This window comes from Pristis pectinata, chromosome 4, assembly GCF_009764475.1.
Source record: "Pristis pectinata isolate sPriPec2 chromosome 4, sPriPec2.1.pri, whole genome shotgun sequence".
Taxonomy (NCBI): Eukaryota; Metazoa; Chordata; class Chondrichthyes; order Rhinopristiformes; family Pristidae; genus Pristis; species Pristis pectinata.
In genome coordinates this window covers 23,701,380-23,719,960 of record NC_067408.1, presented here as the reverse complement: position 1 = coordinate 23,719,960, position 18,581 = coordinate 23,701,380, and the positions used below count along the sequence as shown (strand labels likewise).

The 18,581-nt window shown below is 42.2% G+C and overlaps 1 protein-coding gene across 1 annotated transcript in view; it reads left to right on the top strand.

The window, feature by feature from the left end:
* Nucleotides 1-18,581, top strand: part of LOC127569561 (follistatin-related protein 5-like) — a 440,054-nt gene that overhangs the window by 385,337 nt on the left and 36,136 nt on the right. The window contains exon 7 of the mRNA XM_052014316.1: nucleotides 18,313-18,479. Coding sequence (XP_051870276.1) covers nucleotides 18,313-18,479 — 167 coding nt within the window. The remainder of the gene's footprint in view (nucleotides 1-18,312; nucleotides 18,480-18,581) is intronic.

The following is an 18,581-nucleotide window of genomic DNA, read 5'->3' as shown; positions in this document are numbered from 1 at the left end:
GCTCACTACGATTCCTGCTTCTTACAGTCTCATGCTCAGTTTGCTCTGTGGCCTGGTCCCTACTGACCTCTGTAAACTTCTTTAGTCCTAAAACCCTTCAAGATCTGTGCACTTCTATAGGCCTGTCATGGAAGACAATTTCCTTTGCTTTGTCCTTGACAGTTACACCTTCAACTGGCAAAGCTCCAAACTCCGTAATTCCCTCCTATCCTCACTAGCTCTCTTTCTCCTCTCTTCTTACAACCCATCTCTTGCACCAAGCTTTTCGACGTTTGCCCTAGTAACTCTTGTGTGTCATATTGTGTCTGTTAAAGGGATAAATCCAGAATGTACAGACCAGTCAGTTTAACCTCAGCGATGAGGAACATTCTGGAAACAGTAATCAGACACAGAATTGGATGTTACTTAGACAAGTGTGGATTGATTATTGAAGGTACAGAAGCGATATACAAAAGTAATTCCAGGCATTTGCGATTTCAGCTATATGGATAAGATAGAGAAATGCAAATCATGTCTAACTAACTTCATAGAATTTCTTTTAATGAAAAAAAGGATCAATGAGGGAATTGTGGTGTTTATGAACTTCCAGTAGGCATATGATAAGGTACCACATAATAGGCTTAGTTATCAAGGTTGAATTCCATGGAAAAAGGGCTATAACAACATGGATAGAAAATTGGCTACATATCAGGAAACAGAGATTAGTAGTGAAAGTTTTTTATAGACTGGAGAGATGTGTACAGTGGAGTTCCCTGGGTCAGTATCAGGACCACTGCTTTCCTTAATATATATTAATAACTTGGACGTTGATGTACAGGGCACAATTTCCAAATTTGCAGATGAGGCTGAGGAGAATAGTGATGGACTTCAAGGAGATAGAGGCAGGAGGATGGAAGGGGCAGAGTTGTTGAGTAATAGATTTTGGTAGGAAGGATAAGAGGCAATATAAACTACAAAGAATAATCCTGAAAGGGGTACAATAACAAAGGGATCTAGGTAGATTTGTGTATAGTTTATTGAAGCTGGCAGGGCAGGTGAGGAAAGTGATTAAAAAAGCATAGGGCACCACAGGTGTAAAATTAGAGGAACTGAATAGAGGCACAAAAACTTACAGTTGTGATGAATCCTTGTAAAACACTGGTTTAGCCACTACAGCAATAGTGTCCCTAATTCTGGACAGAAAACTTGACGAAGGATGTAACAGCTTTCAGAAGGATGCAGAAGAGCATTACCAAAGTGATTCCAGTTACGTGGATAGACTGGAGAGGATGAAGTTATTCTCCTCAGAAGCAGAGGTTCAAGGGGATGCAAGAGAGGTTTTTAAAATCACAAAAAGTATTGACAGAAAGGAACTTCTCCCATTAGCAGGAGGGTCAAGAACAGGGGTCACAGAGTGAAGTTGACTGGCAAAAGGACCAAAAGTGCCATGAGGAAAAATGTTTTTACATAGCGACTGATCAGGGTCTGAAAAGCACTGCCAGAGCTAGTAATGGGGGTAGGTTCAGTTGAAATGTTGAAAGGAGAGCTGGATATTTTCTGAAAGGAAGGAACTTGCAGGGCCACGGTGAATTGTGACCAGCTGGATTACTGTTATACAGAAGTAGAACCAACTTAATTGGGTAAACACTTTCCTTCCATGCTGTAACCATGCTGTGATAAATGCAAGCTAATGTTGTTGTGAGATCTTAATGCTAAACCAAGAGCATAAGTAATGGAAGTAATAGTAAAACACTGAGCCCATTATGTCTGCTCAGCCATTCGGCAAGATTATGGCTGATCATGTACCTCAATGCCATTTTCCTGCACTAACCCAATATCCCTTGATTTCCTTAATTTCTAAATATCCATCAAAAGGTTCAGATTCCCAATTAGTGCAGCAGCATACTTCTTAATCTTGTCCTCACCAGAACATCTGACATGGTACACTTTAAGTAGCTGCCTTTCAGGTTTAAAGGAGTGCAGACATTAAGGTAATCTTTACTATCTGGTTAGTAACCTACAGAGCAAATCACTCACACTGTATAGAAATTAGAAAAGTACAGATGTTGTAAACACTCAGCAGGTCAGGCAGCATCTGAGAAAAGAGAAACAGAGTTAACATTTCAAGTCAAAGACCTTCCTGTCAGAACAGTAGAGAAAAAAAGCTAGTTTTAAGTTGCAAAGTAGCTGGGGGTATGATGGATAAAACAAAGGGAATACACCTGCTAGGGCGAGGCCAGGGTTGCTGCGGCAAGTTGTAGAGGTCAATGGGACAGGTAGAAAAAGAGAAAATGAACAAAAACAATGAAATTAGGGCAATTAGAGAGTGAGAAAGCTTTGTCTGTATCAAAATTGGTTATTTCTGTGATATTGTCTCGGTTTTTCTCTCTCAATCAACACTGCCTGACCTGCTGGGCATGTCGTACAGCACTGTATTTTGCCACTTTTACCTTCCTTTGTTTGTATTCTCACCCTAAAATATATATTCTCTTTGTCCTATCCACCATTCCCTCACTTTCACTGCTACTTCAAACCAGCTTTATTTTCTCTCTTCTTCAGTTCTGACAAAGGGTCACTGACGTAAAACATTAACTCTGGATCTCTTTCCAGTCTAGTTGAGTATTTTGTGCTGTTCTCTCTCTCGCACTATATTTTGATTTTAGAGGAATAAAACCAAATGGATTCTACAACAGTCTCCTCTGCTACTTTACAAGCAGAGAAGTTGGAAAGGATTACCCCATTTTTCTTGAGAGAGGACAATGAGCTGAATCATGGAACATTTGCTCTCCCCACACTCTCCCCAGGCTGGTACTCACATGGTATAGATGCATAGTCCAGTGATCTTCAGCTGCCTGACCTTGGAGACAGGCAACAAGGTGTAGCAAGACCACAAAGGCAAGTAACCCTCAGCCAGCATTGCGCTGATACCGTGTTCCTAGAATACTGTTAGTCTTTAGCAAGAGGCATGACTGGGGACAGAGCCCAGCTCCTGTCAAAGTTTGTCAGTTTTTTAATGTGTCTGATTCACACACTTTGTTGCATGCTGTGTGGGGCTGATGGAGGACATCCATCTTCTTAGCAGTGGGTTAAGCATTGAAGAAAACAGAAAATCTTTATTTGGGTTGTTGTTTCAAACATTGAAGATTTACTTTGTCAAATTTTAGGACAAAAATAATTTGCGAAGGAGTTTGACCCTTTGCTGCTTTTTCAGAAATTGTCTGAATTAATTAGGTTATGTTTGTAAAACTTGTCAAGAACATCTTGTGGAGGGGATGAGAGGAGGAAGAAAATCTTTTTTTGTGTGTGTGGAAGAGTCAATTCTAATTGTAGCATTAGTCAGCATTCAAATGCTGCTAATTTAAATCCAATTCATTCCTCACAGCAAGCGTAGCAAATCTGAATCTACATTACTGCATCTTGGTAAAACGCATAATGGGAAAGTCCACCAGGGTATGATTATGTATCAGTCTTGAGAAACAAAGGACTGCAGATGTTGGAATCTAGAAAAAAACAAGAAGATGCTGGAGGAACTCAGCAGGTCAGGCAGCATGTGTGGAGAAAAGCAGACGGTCAACGTTTTGGGTCAGGACCCTTCTTCAGGACTGAAGATAGGAAAAGGGGAAGCCCAATATATTGGGGGGGGGGGGACAGAGCAGTGATAGATGGACAAAAGAGGGGTTTTATCCACTTCTGACTTTCTTGTCACCTCTCACTTGTTGATTCCTTTCACTTTCTACAGACTCACCCTAAACAACTTCTCTTTCGATTCCTCTCACTTTCTACAGACCAATGGCGTAGCCATGGACACTCACATGGGCCCCAGCTATGCCTGCCTCTTCGTTGGCTATGTTGAACAGTCTCTGTTCCAAGCCTACTCCAGCCCCACACCTCAACTCTTTCTCCGCTATTACCAATGACTGCATTGGTGCCACCTCTTGCACCCATGAGTTTCATAAATGTTGCCACTAATTTTCACCCGGCTCTCAAATTCAGTTGGACTTTCTCTAATACTTCTCTCTCCTTAATCAATCTCTCCATCTCAGGAGATTCCTTATCCACCGACATCTACAAACCCACTGACACCCACAGCTACCTCGATTACAGCTCCTCCCACCCTGTCTCTTGCAAGGACGCTATCCCTTTCTCTTAATTTCTCCGCCTCCGCCGCATCTGCTCCCACAATGAGGCTTTCCACTCCAGGACATCCGATATGTCCAGCTTCTTTTCTAACCGGGGCTTCCCCCTGACTGTGGTCAAGAGAGCTCGCACCCGTATCTCTGCCATTTCCCACACCTCTGCTCTCACCCCCACCCCTCCCAGACCCAACAGGGATAGGGTCCCCCTTGTCCTCACATTTCATCCCACCAGCCTACGTATCCAACACATCATTCTCTGCCACTTCTGTCATCTCCAACGGGACCCCACCATCTTCCCCTCCCCACCCCTTTTAGGCTTTCGCAGGGACTGCTCTCTCCGCAACTCCCTAGTTCACTCCGCTCTACGCACCCATCCCACTCCCACCCCAGGGACTTTCCACTGCCCCTGCCATAGGTGTAATACCTGCCCCTACACCACCTCCATTCAGGGACCCACACAGTTCTTTAAAGTGAGGTAGAGATTTACCTGTAACTCCCTTAATATCATCTACTGCATTCAGTGCCCCAAGTGTGGCCTTCTCTACATTGGTGAGATCAAACGCAGACTAGGTGACCATTTCATAGAACACCTGTGCTCCTTCCGTAACGGTGATCTGCATCTCCCTGTTGTCAGTTACTTCAACTCCCCCTCCCACTCCATCACTAATATGTCAGTCCTCAACCCCCTCCACTGCTGGGAGAAGTCCAAATGCAAACTAGAGGAACAATGTCTCATTTTCTGTCCCGAGACAGAACCTTACAGCCTAATGGGATGAACATCGAATTCTCCCACTTTAAGTAAACCAACCTCCCACCACACCTTGCCTCTTCTTTTCTTCCCTTTCCTAGCCTCTCTCTTTTCTCCTCTCTCTCCTTTTCCTCTTCTGCCCTCCCCCCATACCACCTGCCTCCATACCTTTGACCCATCCCCCAGTGGATCTGCTCTCCCTTCCTCCCCCGCACCTGCCTATCACTATCCCTTACCTGCATCTACCTATCACCACCTTGTACCCACCCCACCTCCCCTCTTTTGTCCACCTATCACTGCTCTGTTTTCCCCCATATATATTGGGCTTCCCCTTTTCCAATCTTCAGTCCTGAAGAAGGGTCCTGACCCGAAACGTTGACTGTCTGCTTTTCTCCACGGATGCTGCCTGGCCTGCTGAGTTCCTCCAGCATCTTGTTTTTTTTAATGTATCAGTCTTGACTTGGTTTCACTCTCAAGATCATTAAAATGTTCACAATTATAAATTAAGAAAATATAGAATATATATAGAACAGTACAGCATGAAAACAGGCCCTTTGGTCCACAATGTTTGTGCCGACCATGATGCCGAATTAAACTAAACATATCTGCCTGCACATGATCCATATCCCCTCATTCCCTACATGTTCATGTCTGTCTAAATGCCTCTTAAGTGCCTCTATCATGTCTGCTTTCATCACCACACCTGGCAGCCTGTTTCAAGCACTTATCACTCTCTGTGTAAAAAAACTTAACCCGTACATCTCTTTTAAGCTTTCCTCCTCTCATCTTAATGCTATGGCCTCTAATATTTGACATTTCTACCCTGGGAAAAAGACTCTATCTATGCCTCTCATAATTTTCTAAACCTCTATCAGATCTCCCCTCAGCTTGCAATACTCCACAGAAAACAATCCAAGTTTGTTTAACCTCTCCTTATAGATAATACTGTATAATCCAAGCAGCATCCTGGTAAACCTCTTCTGCACTGTCTCCAAAGCCTCCACATCCTTCCTGTAATGGGATGACCAGAACTGCACTCAATATTCCAAATAACCTAAGTTTTATACAGCGGCAACATTAACCACATTCTTATAAATCTATTCTAAACCTCATCCAATATTTATATCTCCTTTTTATAATCTTAAGATGTAGTACATGGAACTCGAAGTATGTTCTAACTGAAACTATATAAAGTTTAAAATAATATTACCATTTTTAATTCAATTCCTCCAGAGATTTCTGGCACGTTTTTATATTCAAGTTTTGGGATATGGGCAGAACCAGCATTTATTGCCCTCCCTCATTAAGTTGAGAAGTGGGTGGTTACCATCTTCCTCAAGTGCAGCTGTTCTTCTGGTGAAGGTGCTTCCACAGTGTTGTAGGACAGGGAGTTCAAAGATTTAAATCCAGTGACATTTAAGGAATAGCAAAATATTTCCAAATCAACACTGTGTGCAGTTTGGTGGAATATCTGTTACTTGTCTGGGAGTTACTGCTGTCTGTAAGGAGTTTGTACGTTCTCCCGTGTCTGCGTGGGTTTCCTCCGGGTGCTCTGGCTTCCTCCCACATTGCAAAGACGTATGGGTAGGTTAATTGGGTTTAAAATGGGTGGCGTGGACTCATTGGGCCGGAAGGGCCTGTTACCACGCTGTAAATACAATTTTAAAAAAAATTTAGTAGCCTGGGTGGGTAACTGCTCTGCATTTTGTACGTGATATACCCTGCAACTATTATGTGCTCGTGCATGGTAGAGGGACTGAATGCTTAGGATAGTGAAAGGTTGTCAAACAAGTGGGCTGCTTTGTCCTAGACGATGTCAGGTTTCTTGAGTTTTAGTAAAGCTATACACGTCCTGGCCTATGACTTGGGCCCTGAAAATTCTGGAAGGAATTTAGGGTTTCAGGAAGTGAGCCACTTATGAGTAATATTATTCAGGATTCTGTGTTTGGAAATAGAGGTGGCAATCGTCTTGTGTTCTGGAACATATGGCATAATTTAATTACATGCTGCACTCATTATTCAGTACCATTGAAGTATTACTAGTAGCTGCTGCTGCACTGTTCACTCCAAACTATTATTTCCGTGTATGTAATTGTGTATTATATATGTAGGTCTAATTTCATAATTGGAGCAACCACTATGGCTAATGACATTGCTCATTCTACTATTTGATTGGAACAAATATTATCATCACTGACTAGAAATTGAGCAACAGCAAAAGCATTGAATGGCAGTGAAAGGGATAGTATTGAGGGATAGCTGGGAGTCATCAGCATTCCTATGGAATCTGGGATGTTTTCAGAAGATGTCATCATGGGCGAGAGTGTGGCGAGAGATACGTGACTTCTAGATTAGATCCTTGAGTGATTCCAAAGATAATAGTACAGGAGTGAGTACATGAACTACTGCACTTGGTTTTGTGGTTATGAAGCAAACCAGATGAGGGCACATGAGGAGAAGTGTTGGATGAGAATGGTGAAATCAATTATGCCAAAGGCTGCAGAAAGATCAATAAACTAGAGAATGTTAGTGCATCCTGCGTGATGTCATATGGGATTGATAAAGGCCATTTTAATCTTCTTATCAGATAGCGGCAGAACTCTGATTAAAATTGCTCAAAGTGAATGAAGGGAAAGATGGAAGCAGGTTTGGGGGTTGACCACATAACCAAGGAGTTTGAGGTAGCACTATAACTTGCTAGAAAAGGGTCAAGAATAGATGGGACAGAAGTAATACTGGTAGGTTTGAAAGGAAGGTGAATAGTACATAAGAAGAGGAAATTTAGAGCAATACAACGCGGATACAGGCCCTTCGGCCCATCAACTCCATGCCGAACAGGTGCCCACCCAGCTCGTCCCAATTTTCTGCATACGGCCCATGTTTCCCTAAGCCTCCCGCCCCTGCATGTACCTATCCAAGTGCTTCTTAAGTGATACGATTATACCTGCTTCAGCCACCTCCTCTGGCAGCTCGTTCCATATACTCATCACCCACTGCGTGAAAAAGTTGCCCCTCAGGTCCCTTTTAAATCTTTCTCCTCTCACCCTAAATCTATGTCCCCTAGTTTTGGACTTCCCTACCCGAGGGAAAAGACTGTTACCATCCACTTTATCTATGCTCCTCATAATTTTAAACATTTCTATAAGGTTGTCCCTCATTCTATGTTCCAAGGAATGAAGACCTAGCCTGACCAACCTCTCCCAAGAACTCAGGCCCTCGAGTCCTAGCAACATCCTCATAAATCTTTTCTGCACTCTTTCCAATTTAACCATGCCTTTCCTATAACAGGATAACCAAAACTGTACAGTACTCCAAGTGCAACCTCACCAACGACTTATACAACTGCAACATAATGTCCCAACTCCTATACTCAATGCCCTGACTGATGAAGGCCAGCATGCTAAATGCCTTTTTCACCACCCTGTCTACCAGTGATACCACTTTCAACGAACTATATACTTGGTCCCTCTGTTCCATTACACTCCCTAGTGCCATACCAGTCACAGTATCAGTCCTATGCTGGTTTGACTTTCCAAAATGCATCATCTCATACTTAGCTGTATTGAAATCCATTTGCCACTCTTCGGCTCACTTTCCTAACTGATCAAGATCCCCCTGTAATCTACGATAACCTTCTTCACAATCAACACATCTCCTAATTTCATGTCTTCCACATACTTACTGATCAAGCCTTGTGCATTCACATCCAGATCATTTATATAAATAATGAATAACAAGGATCCCAACACTGACCCCTGCAGGACACCACTAGTCACTAGCCTAGAGAAGCAAAGGACTGTAGATGCTGGAAACTAGATGAAAAACACGATGATGCTGGAGGAACTCAGCAGGCCAGGCAGCATCTGTGGGGAAAAAAAAGCAGGCAGTCAACGTTTCGGTCAGGACCCTTCTTCAGGCCTAGTCACCAACCTCCATTCCGAGGAGCACCCTCTGCTTCCTATCTCTGAGCCAATTTTGAATCCACCTAACTAGCTTTCCCCGGATTCCATGGGACCTAACCTTCCAGAGCAACCTACCATGTGGGACCTTGTTGAAGGCTTTGCTAAAGTCCAAATAGACAATATCCACCCTACCCTCATCTACATTTTTGGTTACCTCTTCAAAAAACTCTAAAAGGTTTGTCAAGCATGACTTTCCATGCACAAAGCCATACTGACTCCTCCTAATCAGACTATGACTATCTAAATGCTAGTAGATCCTAACCTTCAGAATTCCCTACTGGTGTCAGGCTGACTGGCCTGTAGTTCCCTGACTTGTCCTTGCTCCCCTTCTTAAACAACAGAACAACATTAGCCACCTTCCAGTCTTTGGGAACTTCACCAGTGCATAATGATGAAGTAAATATCTCCACAAGGACCTCCCCAATTTTTTTTCTAGCTTCCCACAAAGTCCAAGGATGCACTCAGTCAGGCCATGGGGATTTATCCACTTTAATGCACTGTAAGGCTGCAAATACTTCCTCCTTGGTAATATGAATGTTCTCCAAAACATCACCACTTGTTTCCATGAGCAACCACAATTTTCTCCTCAGTAAACACCAATGAGAAATATTCATTAGAAATCCCACCCATCTCCTGCAGCTCGAGACATTGGTAGCCCTGTTGATCTCTAAGGGAACCTACTCTCTCCCTTGCCACCCTTTTATTCTTGATAATTTTTCTGCTGCTATATCAAGAGTATCAGCTAACATGAGGATCATGGGGCATGGTCAGTGCTTAGTAATATTTTGGAAATAGGGTTAAGGGAGCAGCAGAATAAACCTTGAGAAAGGGACAACTGAGAGGGTGTGGAAAAAAAATGCAAGGACATGGCTCAGCTGGAAAGGAAGTTTGCTAGTGTGCCAGGTAAAGGATTGGAAGTGGCAGAGGCAACTTATCAGATCATGTGTCTCTTGGTAACAAAAGGTTTATGAGCTCTTTGTTGCTGGAGGTCAGGGTGGAGAAGACTGGGGAGAGAACTTTAAGGAAACTGTTTATAATAAAGGGAAGTTGAATGTTATCTTTGAGTTCCAGGATGATCCTGAAGCAGTGAGGAGAGCAAAAGCATTGCCAGATCTGTCAAATAAGAGACTAGTTCTTCACCATAAACAATCAAGACTTTGAATTGGTCAATGGAAAGTGGGGCCTCCACAAACCAATGTGGGTGAAAACAATGGTTTTAATGGGGAGAGTGACATCAGAGATAGTATTGAAGGTATAATTGTACAGACATGAAGCTGCAGAAGTGGTAATTTGAGGACCAGCAGTTAGTGCGTTGAAAATTGTGATATAAATGACTCGAGATAGATTTTTTTCCAAAAGGCAGATATAGAAGGAAGAGCAATGGGGATTAGAATGGAGCAGGTACAAGGAGTTGATCAGATTGCCTTACCTGTGATAACATGATGGAAGTAAAGATCTCGTGAGGTGGTAAAGCTGAGAAAATGGGAATCTAGGTAGGCAAACTTATGTGCATTGACAAATAAAGAAAAAAATATGAGTACAGTGATTTAAGAGGAATGAGGGCATGATGGGTTGAGGCAGAAGTTGAAAGCATCAAAAGTGAGAAGTTACTTATTGTAGACTGAAGGGGGAAAGCAGTACAGGTCTGTTGGTGTGTAATTGGCATGGTACTTTAGGATATGTTAAAGAGAGAATTTAAATGCTGGCACGGCCGTCAAGTTTAGTCTTGGGTTTCTCTCTTGCTGTTGATTCCCCAAAGGATGTATCATGCTCATATCTACTTAGAAGTCCTCCTCTGCCCCCTTCCCCACTATCTCAGTGATCTGTTCATCAACAATCCAAATGAGGTACAACTTCCAGTGACTGACAAAATTACTTTTGCTGACTCTATAACTTTGTGGCTGAGAGGTTACGCCCTTATTATTAAAACTTCACTGTGATAAACAATAGAAATGGCAGCGTTCTCTTTGCTCTTACACTACATTTAACATTTACCCCTCCCTTCCCCTCCTTTTGTGAGCAAACAGGTCTTTGGCTCTCTTCCCTTTCTTGTCAGGTACCTGTATTAGGTATTTGATTCAATGTTTAATGTTGCAAAGTCATAATTTTGAATTATTTTCCAGGTGATTAAAGATAATTATATAAATATCTTACTTCAATGATATTTCAGGTGTGAAGCTAATTCAGTAGAATTGCACATTAAATGAGGAAAATAAAAACCAAAGAAGTTCCCAGCATCAGCTTTCTGGTTTTGAGCCAAGCTAACTTGATACCATGTGCAAGTCAGTTTTACTGAAGAATACTTAGGATAAGATGCAAGACACGAAGCCTTCATTTTATGGCAATATTATAAATATTATAGCCCTGTGGTTAGGCTTGTGTCTCTCCTTCTCTCTTACTGTCAATGTCCTCACAGCTTGAATATCCACAAAGCCCAAGTTCTCTTCGGGTGGGATGGGATGCTAAACTTCTGGTCAATTTCTGGGACAGTGGCACACACTCTCTTATTGTACAGCTGCTCATTGTAGGTACAGTTAGACAATTTTCCTACAAATATTACAACAACTCAGGAATCTCCTATCTTTCTGGCCATATCCTTGTGCCTTTAGTCCAATGATGCTTTTAATTTTTTATCACCTGCATTATCGGTCTTTGTAAGGTTCAAGCCAGTTGCCCCTGTCTTCCTTCTAGACGTTTCTGTACTGCACCTCTCACTGTGACTCTGAGTAGCCATATTCCCATCTTTTGCTTCAGCACTTCAACACACCCTTAGGTTCCCACTTTCCAACCCTTTGCTTTATTTTCTACATACTTCCTCTATTCCCTACTCTGAGTACTTTTCAACAATTCATCCTTGCATCTTATTTTTAAATTTTTCTCTGTGATCCATGTTTTTGAGTACAGCAGTGCATAAAATTATGAGAGACTTGTATAGGGCAAACAGGAAGAATCTACTTTTCTTAGCTGAGAGGTGAGTATTATGGTGCATAGATTTGAGGTGATAGGTAGAAGGATATAGGGTATGGGGAGTGGAAAACAAAATCACTCACTGATTGGTGGGAGTATAGAATTCATGACATGAGAGGGTGATTGAGGCAGAAACATTTGTCACAGTTTGAAAGTACATGAATGAGCATCTGATAACCTTCTACTACTGGTAATAGTGTCAATATCTCTTTTTGTTTTTGGACGGTATGAACATGAAGATGAAATGTCTCTTTCTGTACCAGATATTTCTATGATTCAATCCTGAGCCTATGACTGCAAGTTGATTGGTTTATACACATGCCAGTTGACACACAGTATGCGAATGCAATGCTTGCCCAGTATGGTTCATTGTGGTACAATTACTTCTACTGCATAAGAATTGCTATACATGAATATCAACTACAAAAGTGTCAGCTTTTTAGGTTTGGGAAAGACAGTGTTAAAGGTTCAGTGAGGTTCTAATCTTTACTTCATACTAATCTTGTACCATTAATCTTAATGAAAATTGTATTTAGTGCTTGGATCTTGAGTATTTATGTTCTCTTGCTGTCCTTGGGTCTTCTGAGCAATATTGCCTTGTCAATATATGAATCATTATAGACACACACAATATTTTGAGGCAGAGGCAACTTTGTTGACTGATGTGAGAAGCATTGGATTAAGCAGGAACAGTGATAGAGGTTGTTCTAAACAGTAATGTGTACGTAAAGAAGGGAAGAGGTGCCTGTTTTGTTCTATTCATTTTCTGAATCTAAACTTCACTGGCATGGTCAGCATTTATTACCCTTCCCAAATTGCCTCGAGAAGGCGATGGTGATCTCTCTTCTTGAACTGCTGCAACTCTTCTTGTGAAGATACTCGCATAGAGTTTTTGGGGAGGGAGTTCCAGGATTTAGATCCAGCAATGATGAAGTACAGGTGATGTACTTCCAGGTTAGGATTTTGTACAACGTGGACAGGAACCTGCAGGTGATGGTGTTATGCACCTGCTGCCCTTGACCTTCTTGGTGATGGGGGTTATAGTTTTGTGAACGCTGTAGCCTGGAAGAATAGCTAGTAGATAGTATACCTTGCAGTCATGGTGGAACAACGTTGGATGGAATGAACTGTAGAGTAGTTGATGGGGTGCCAGTTAAGCAGATGAATTTGTCTTAGATGATGTTGAGCTTCTTGAGAACTGTTGGCATTGCATTTATCCAGGAATGTGCAATGTCCATCACACTTCTGACTTGTGCCTTGTAGAAGGACCTTGGGATGTTAGAAGGCGCGTCACCCACTGCAGGACATCCAGCTTGCGACTTCCTCTTGTAGCCATGATATTCGTGTGGTTGGTCCAAATGAGTTTCTGGGCAATGGTAACAACCAGGTTATTGATGGTGAGGGACGTCAATAGTAATGCCATCGCATGTGAAGAATATGTGGTTAGATTCTCTTTTATTGGAGATGTTACTTGCCACTCATCAGCCCATGCTTGAACATTGCCTCAGTCTTGCTACAGGTAAGCATGGATAACTTTATTTGCTAAGGAGTTCTGAACAGAATTGAATAATGTACAGACTTCCACAAACATCCCCACTTTTGACCTAATGAAGGAATGAAAACCCTATTGGTGAAGTAGTTCAAGTTGGTTGAGCCAAGAATACTGCTCTGAGAATCTCCTGCAGTGATGTCCTGGAGCTGGGATGATTGATTTCTGACAACCACAGCCATCTTCCTGTGTGTGATGTGTGACTCCAGCCACTGGAGTGATTTCCCTTTGATGCCTACCAGCTTCAGTTTTACAAGATTCCTTGTTGCCTCATTCTTACCTCACCTCACCTGTGGAGTTCAGCTCTTTAGTCCATGATAGGACCAAGTTTGTGATAAGATCCAGAGCTGATTGGTCCTGGCAAAATCCAAACTGGGCATTGGTAGTAGACTGCTGGTAAGCAAGTGCCACTCGAGAACATAGTTGACATCTGCTTTTATCATTTTGCTGATAATTGAGAGTAGATGGATTGACAGTAATTAGCCAGAGTGATTTCTCCTGCTTTTTGTGAGCAGGGCATACTGGGCAATTTATCAAATTATCAGGTAGATGCCTGTTGTAACTGTGCTAGAACAGCTTGATTAAAGATGCAGCTGGAGCTTAGGTCTTCAATACTACGGCTGAGACGTTGTCTGGTTCCATAATCGTTGGGTGTCCAGTGCTCTCGGCCACTTCTTCATATTGTGATGAGTGAATTGAATTGGAGGAAGATTGCTTCCTCCTGAGAGAGCTGCCATTAAAGAAGCTGAGATGAATTATCTATTGAGTACTTATGGCTGAACATGATTGCAAATGCTTCCATCCTTTGTCAGCATTCAATGCTGGGCCAGCCATTGGTGAGGTTGAGGATGTCATTGAGCCTCATCTTGCTGTTAACTGTTCAATTATCCATCCCATACAATGATTAGCGGTGTTAAGACTGGCAGAGCTTTGATCTGATTCATTGGGTGTGATGTTGCTTAGCTCTGATTTTTGCTGCTTATCGCATTGTTTGTCCTGTACTGCAGCTTCACCTGAAGGGCAATCAGGCCTATCATTTATAGTAGGGCCTGATTGCCCTTCAGCACTCCTCATTGAGCCAGGGTTTGATCAAGAACAGTACAATTAGATCACGGTTTGTTACATTTCTGCTGTTGATCCACGGCATCTCAAGGATGTCCAGTTTTGAGCTGCCAAATCTGTGCCTATCCCATTCAGTGCAATTATAATTCCACTCTATAAGATTGAGTGTTTCCTCAGCATGAAGACTGCACTTTATCTAATAGGTCTGATGAGGTCAAGTAGGTTTATTCCTTGTGTTGCAGGCTCAGTCTGAGAGGTTGTCCTTCAGCAGTTAGTCAGTTCAGGGAAGGAAGGGATGGGAGTATGGGCTATGCTGGTGGGTATAAGGAGAGAGGATGGGAGGAGATTATGGAAGAGGGGAACACTGAAGGAGAAGATACTCAGGGTCAGGGAGGATCTAAGGTGAGAGGAGTCAATGGAATGGTGAATGGGGAGAGGGGAAGCAAGGAAGAGCCAGTAGGTAAAGAAGTCTGTATCCACAAAAGTGGACATATGTAGGCATCATTCATGTATGTGACTGTTCACATCCATGCAGCAGAGAATGATTTCCAGTCCTCTTTGATCCACTGCCACTGGATCAAGCCCTCACTCTGTCAGGTCTACATGGTAGCTGATGTACAGCGTCATCTCCCACTCCTCATGGACATCTCCAAGCGTGACAGAACACCGCTTTGCTTTCATAGCCTGGGCACAGACTGGCTTTGACATTGACATCCTGAGTGAGACATGGAGGGCTGGAGACAGTCAGCTAACAAACAAGATGGTTGTCCAATCTCTCCTGGAGGTGGAAACCAGATGAATGCATTCCATACAGAAAGGTGTTTACCAGCAAGAATAAGTCATCTGCCGTGTCAGCGATTCCCAATGAGAAATAACTGCATGTTTCATCACCCTCTGGCTCACTCCAATGTGGAACCAGCATGCTTTGCTCACCAGTGCGTACACCTCAAGCCTAGACACTACAGATGCAGTCAAGGAGGACTTTAAATAAATCTAGGCTTGCATCCCAGAGGTAGACAAACTGACCTCTCCAAAGTGAACATATGATTAAACACTTTTTTTCTGGCAAGGTGTGATTGGGAAGGTTGGAGTCAGCAAGGCTAACTAAAATAGATTCCTGTTCCTGACAACATGTGAGGCCACAATCTTATCGTAAACAACATCCTATTTCACAGGAGAGACAACAGGCTGCCATCTAAATTACTCTGTTATTTCCATCAGCCTGACCTCAAAGTGATGGTTGCAACAGAAATATTGCCACAAGAAAATCAATGTTGAATGCCTCAAGGATCTTGCACAGATAGCATTTCTCATACAGCACCTGACAAACAAACTGCCAAGAAGATCACCACGATTAGCACCAATGAAGGGACTCCAGAAAAACCACCTCTGGTTGGATGAGATTGACCAGCAGATGTAAGAACTAATTAACCACTAAAAGAAATAGTCCTTGATTGGAAACTCCACTATACCTCAAGGGAGAAGAAACAACTCTGCAGACACTCAAAACCCAAGATCCAACAAAAAATCTCTAACCTGAAGAACTGATGGTGGGTGGAATGAGATCAGCAGTAGCATGACAAGTATGGATTCATCTGTGCTGTTGAAGTAATCTACAGCCCAACTCCCAAGAGACCATCCCTCTGACAACCAACAATAGAAGTGAAACTATTAAGGATGGAGAGGCAGTCAGTGCCCACAGGAAGAAATGCTTCATAACAATCCTCAAAAATAACTTTGTCCTTGACTTGAACACCCTTGACACCATTCCACACCTCAATACTATTCTGAAAATCTCAACATCATCTCCTGTGCCTGGGAAGATGAGGATGTGCCAGGGCACTCAGGAGATGAAGTAATTCATCGTTGACCATCTTCAACAAAGGAGACAAGTCCGATTGTGGTAACTACAAAAGGGAATCCCTGTAGTCTGCCACAGAGAACATCATTGCCAGAGTCCACCTCAATCACCTCTTTCTAGTGATTGAAGAACTATTCCCTGAATCATGGTGTGGATTCTGTCCACCTGGAGGCACAATAGACATAAACTCCAAATGGAGGGAGCAGCACCAACCACTTTATACGGCCTTTTTTTGACCTCATTAAGTCTTTCACTGTCAATTAAGGAGGGTGTGAAACATCCTTCTCAAATTTGGCTGCCTACAGAAGTATGTCTTCTTATGTCTGCAGCATGGTGGCATGCAATCTTAACTACTGGATCTACAACAGTCCCAATCTCAGTGCAGACTGATGTCAAGCAAGGCTGCATTATTACAACACTTTACTCAATCTATCTCACTGCAAAGCTGCATCTCACCTTCAAGAAGCCTTCCACAGAAGTCGAGCTGATCTGCAACCAAATTGGAAACTATACAATGCATGTCTCCTCTACTCCAGAACAAAGGTCACCCCAACTTTAGTCTTTGAGCTGCAGTAGCCAAACAACACATGCTCAGAGGCCGAGCTTCAAGTCGTCATTGATACTTGTTCACTGAAGCATGTGAAAGAGTGGGTCTTATATTTAACGGTTGCAAATTAAAAGGTCCTCTAGCAACCTGTCTGCTGTATAATACTGCACTCTTACAATAAAGATCTGCAACAAGAGCATTTCCCATATCTCAGGAACCATCTCTCAGTGAAGGCAGACATTGACAACTAAATTCATTATCACCTTTGATGCGCTAATACAGCCTTTGGCCATCTGAGGAAAAGTGTCTTTGAAGAGCAAGGCCTCAAATCCAGCACTAATCTCAAGGTCTGATGAGCAGCTGTGATCCTTGCCCTCCTGTATATTTCTGAGATGTAAACAAACTACAGCAGGTACCTCTGAGCACTTTGACTCTGTAGGTTCTAAGGTGGATGTTGAAGCTAATGTTGGACCAAAAGACGCTGCCACATGTACACAGAAGCCCAGTGTAAGTAGCAGAAAGAGTGCACCACCTCCCAAACTACCCACCCACCTGACTGATCAAGCACCACCTGTGGTAAAACCTACAGGGCCAACATTGGCTTCATCAGCTACCTCAGAAAACACAAAACCAAGGTAGAAGCAAATTGTACTCAACCTTGAATTTTGCCTTTTATTTACTGAAAGCACTAGTATAGACAGTATTGCTCTTTGATTAAGATAAGCCTTACATCGATCCATGCTAAATAAATTTTGAACACAGATGATGACAAAAACTAATTGTGTAATTTTGATCACAGCAGGAACTAAGGAAAGAGAAAGTGCAAAAGCACCAGAAATAGAGCTAAAATGCTACATCAGGAAAAATATATATACAAATGAGGTCAAATTTACATTTGGGAAAATTAGTTTCTAAAACATTAGAAAAGGCTCTTAGATTCTTCTTGCTCACCGATTACATTAACTCTGCTTCACTCTGCCCCTACTATTTAAATTCCTGAGTTAAAACCTATTTTTCATTCAAACTCGACACAGTGCTCTCTGCAATTGATGAATCAAATTGCCTCCAAGCTCCAAGTCCTGATGCGTGTTTAATCATCTCAAGTAAACTTCAGTTTCATTGCTTATGAAAGCCTCATGACTGTTCTGGAGGAATTAATCACAGCATGGATTATCTTCTAGGATAGTGCTATTTTAGGAATGTAAGGTTGAACTATATGCTGCCCCCCAGAGAAGAATAAGACCATTCCTTTAGCTTGCAGCTGTCTACAAGTGTCTCACAAAGTGAAATGAGGAGACATTTGTCCTTAACATACTTTGTTGTCGAAGTTAATACATCTCAGTCTTCATTACTGGAAATTCAAGCAGTGGAATTTTAACCTGGTTAATCAGCTGTTTAAATGATTTAATGTGTCTAATTTGTGCACTATATTTGGATATAGATCATTTTCAGACTACTGGAAGTGTTTAATTAGTTGAGATTTCAATATTATTCTTTCCAGAGGTTATTCAGCTAAATCTTCCAGAAGATAAGAAGGTCAGTACAACCACGGTAACTGTTGGACTGAGCGCCGTCTTGTCATGTGCTGTACAGGGCACCCTGAGACCACCAATCATCTGGAAGCACAATGGAATCACATTAAATTTCTTGGATCTAGAAGATATCAATGTAAGTTTATCTAACAACATAGTTTTAAACCTTTGCCAAGAAATTAAATATTGGGTAAACCACATGTTACATTACCTTCCCAAGATTAATTTCCAATGAAGT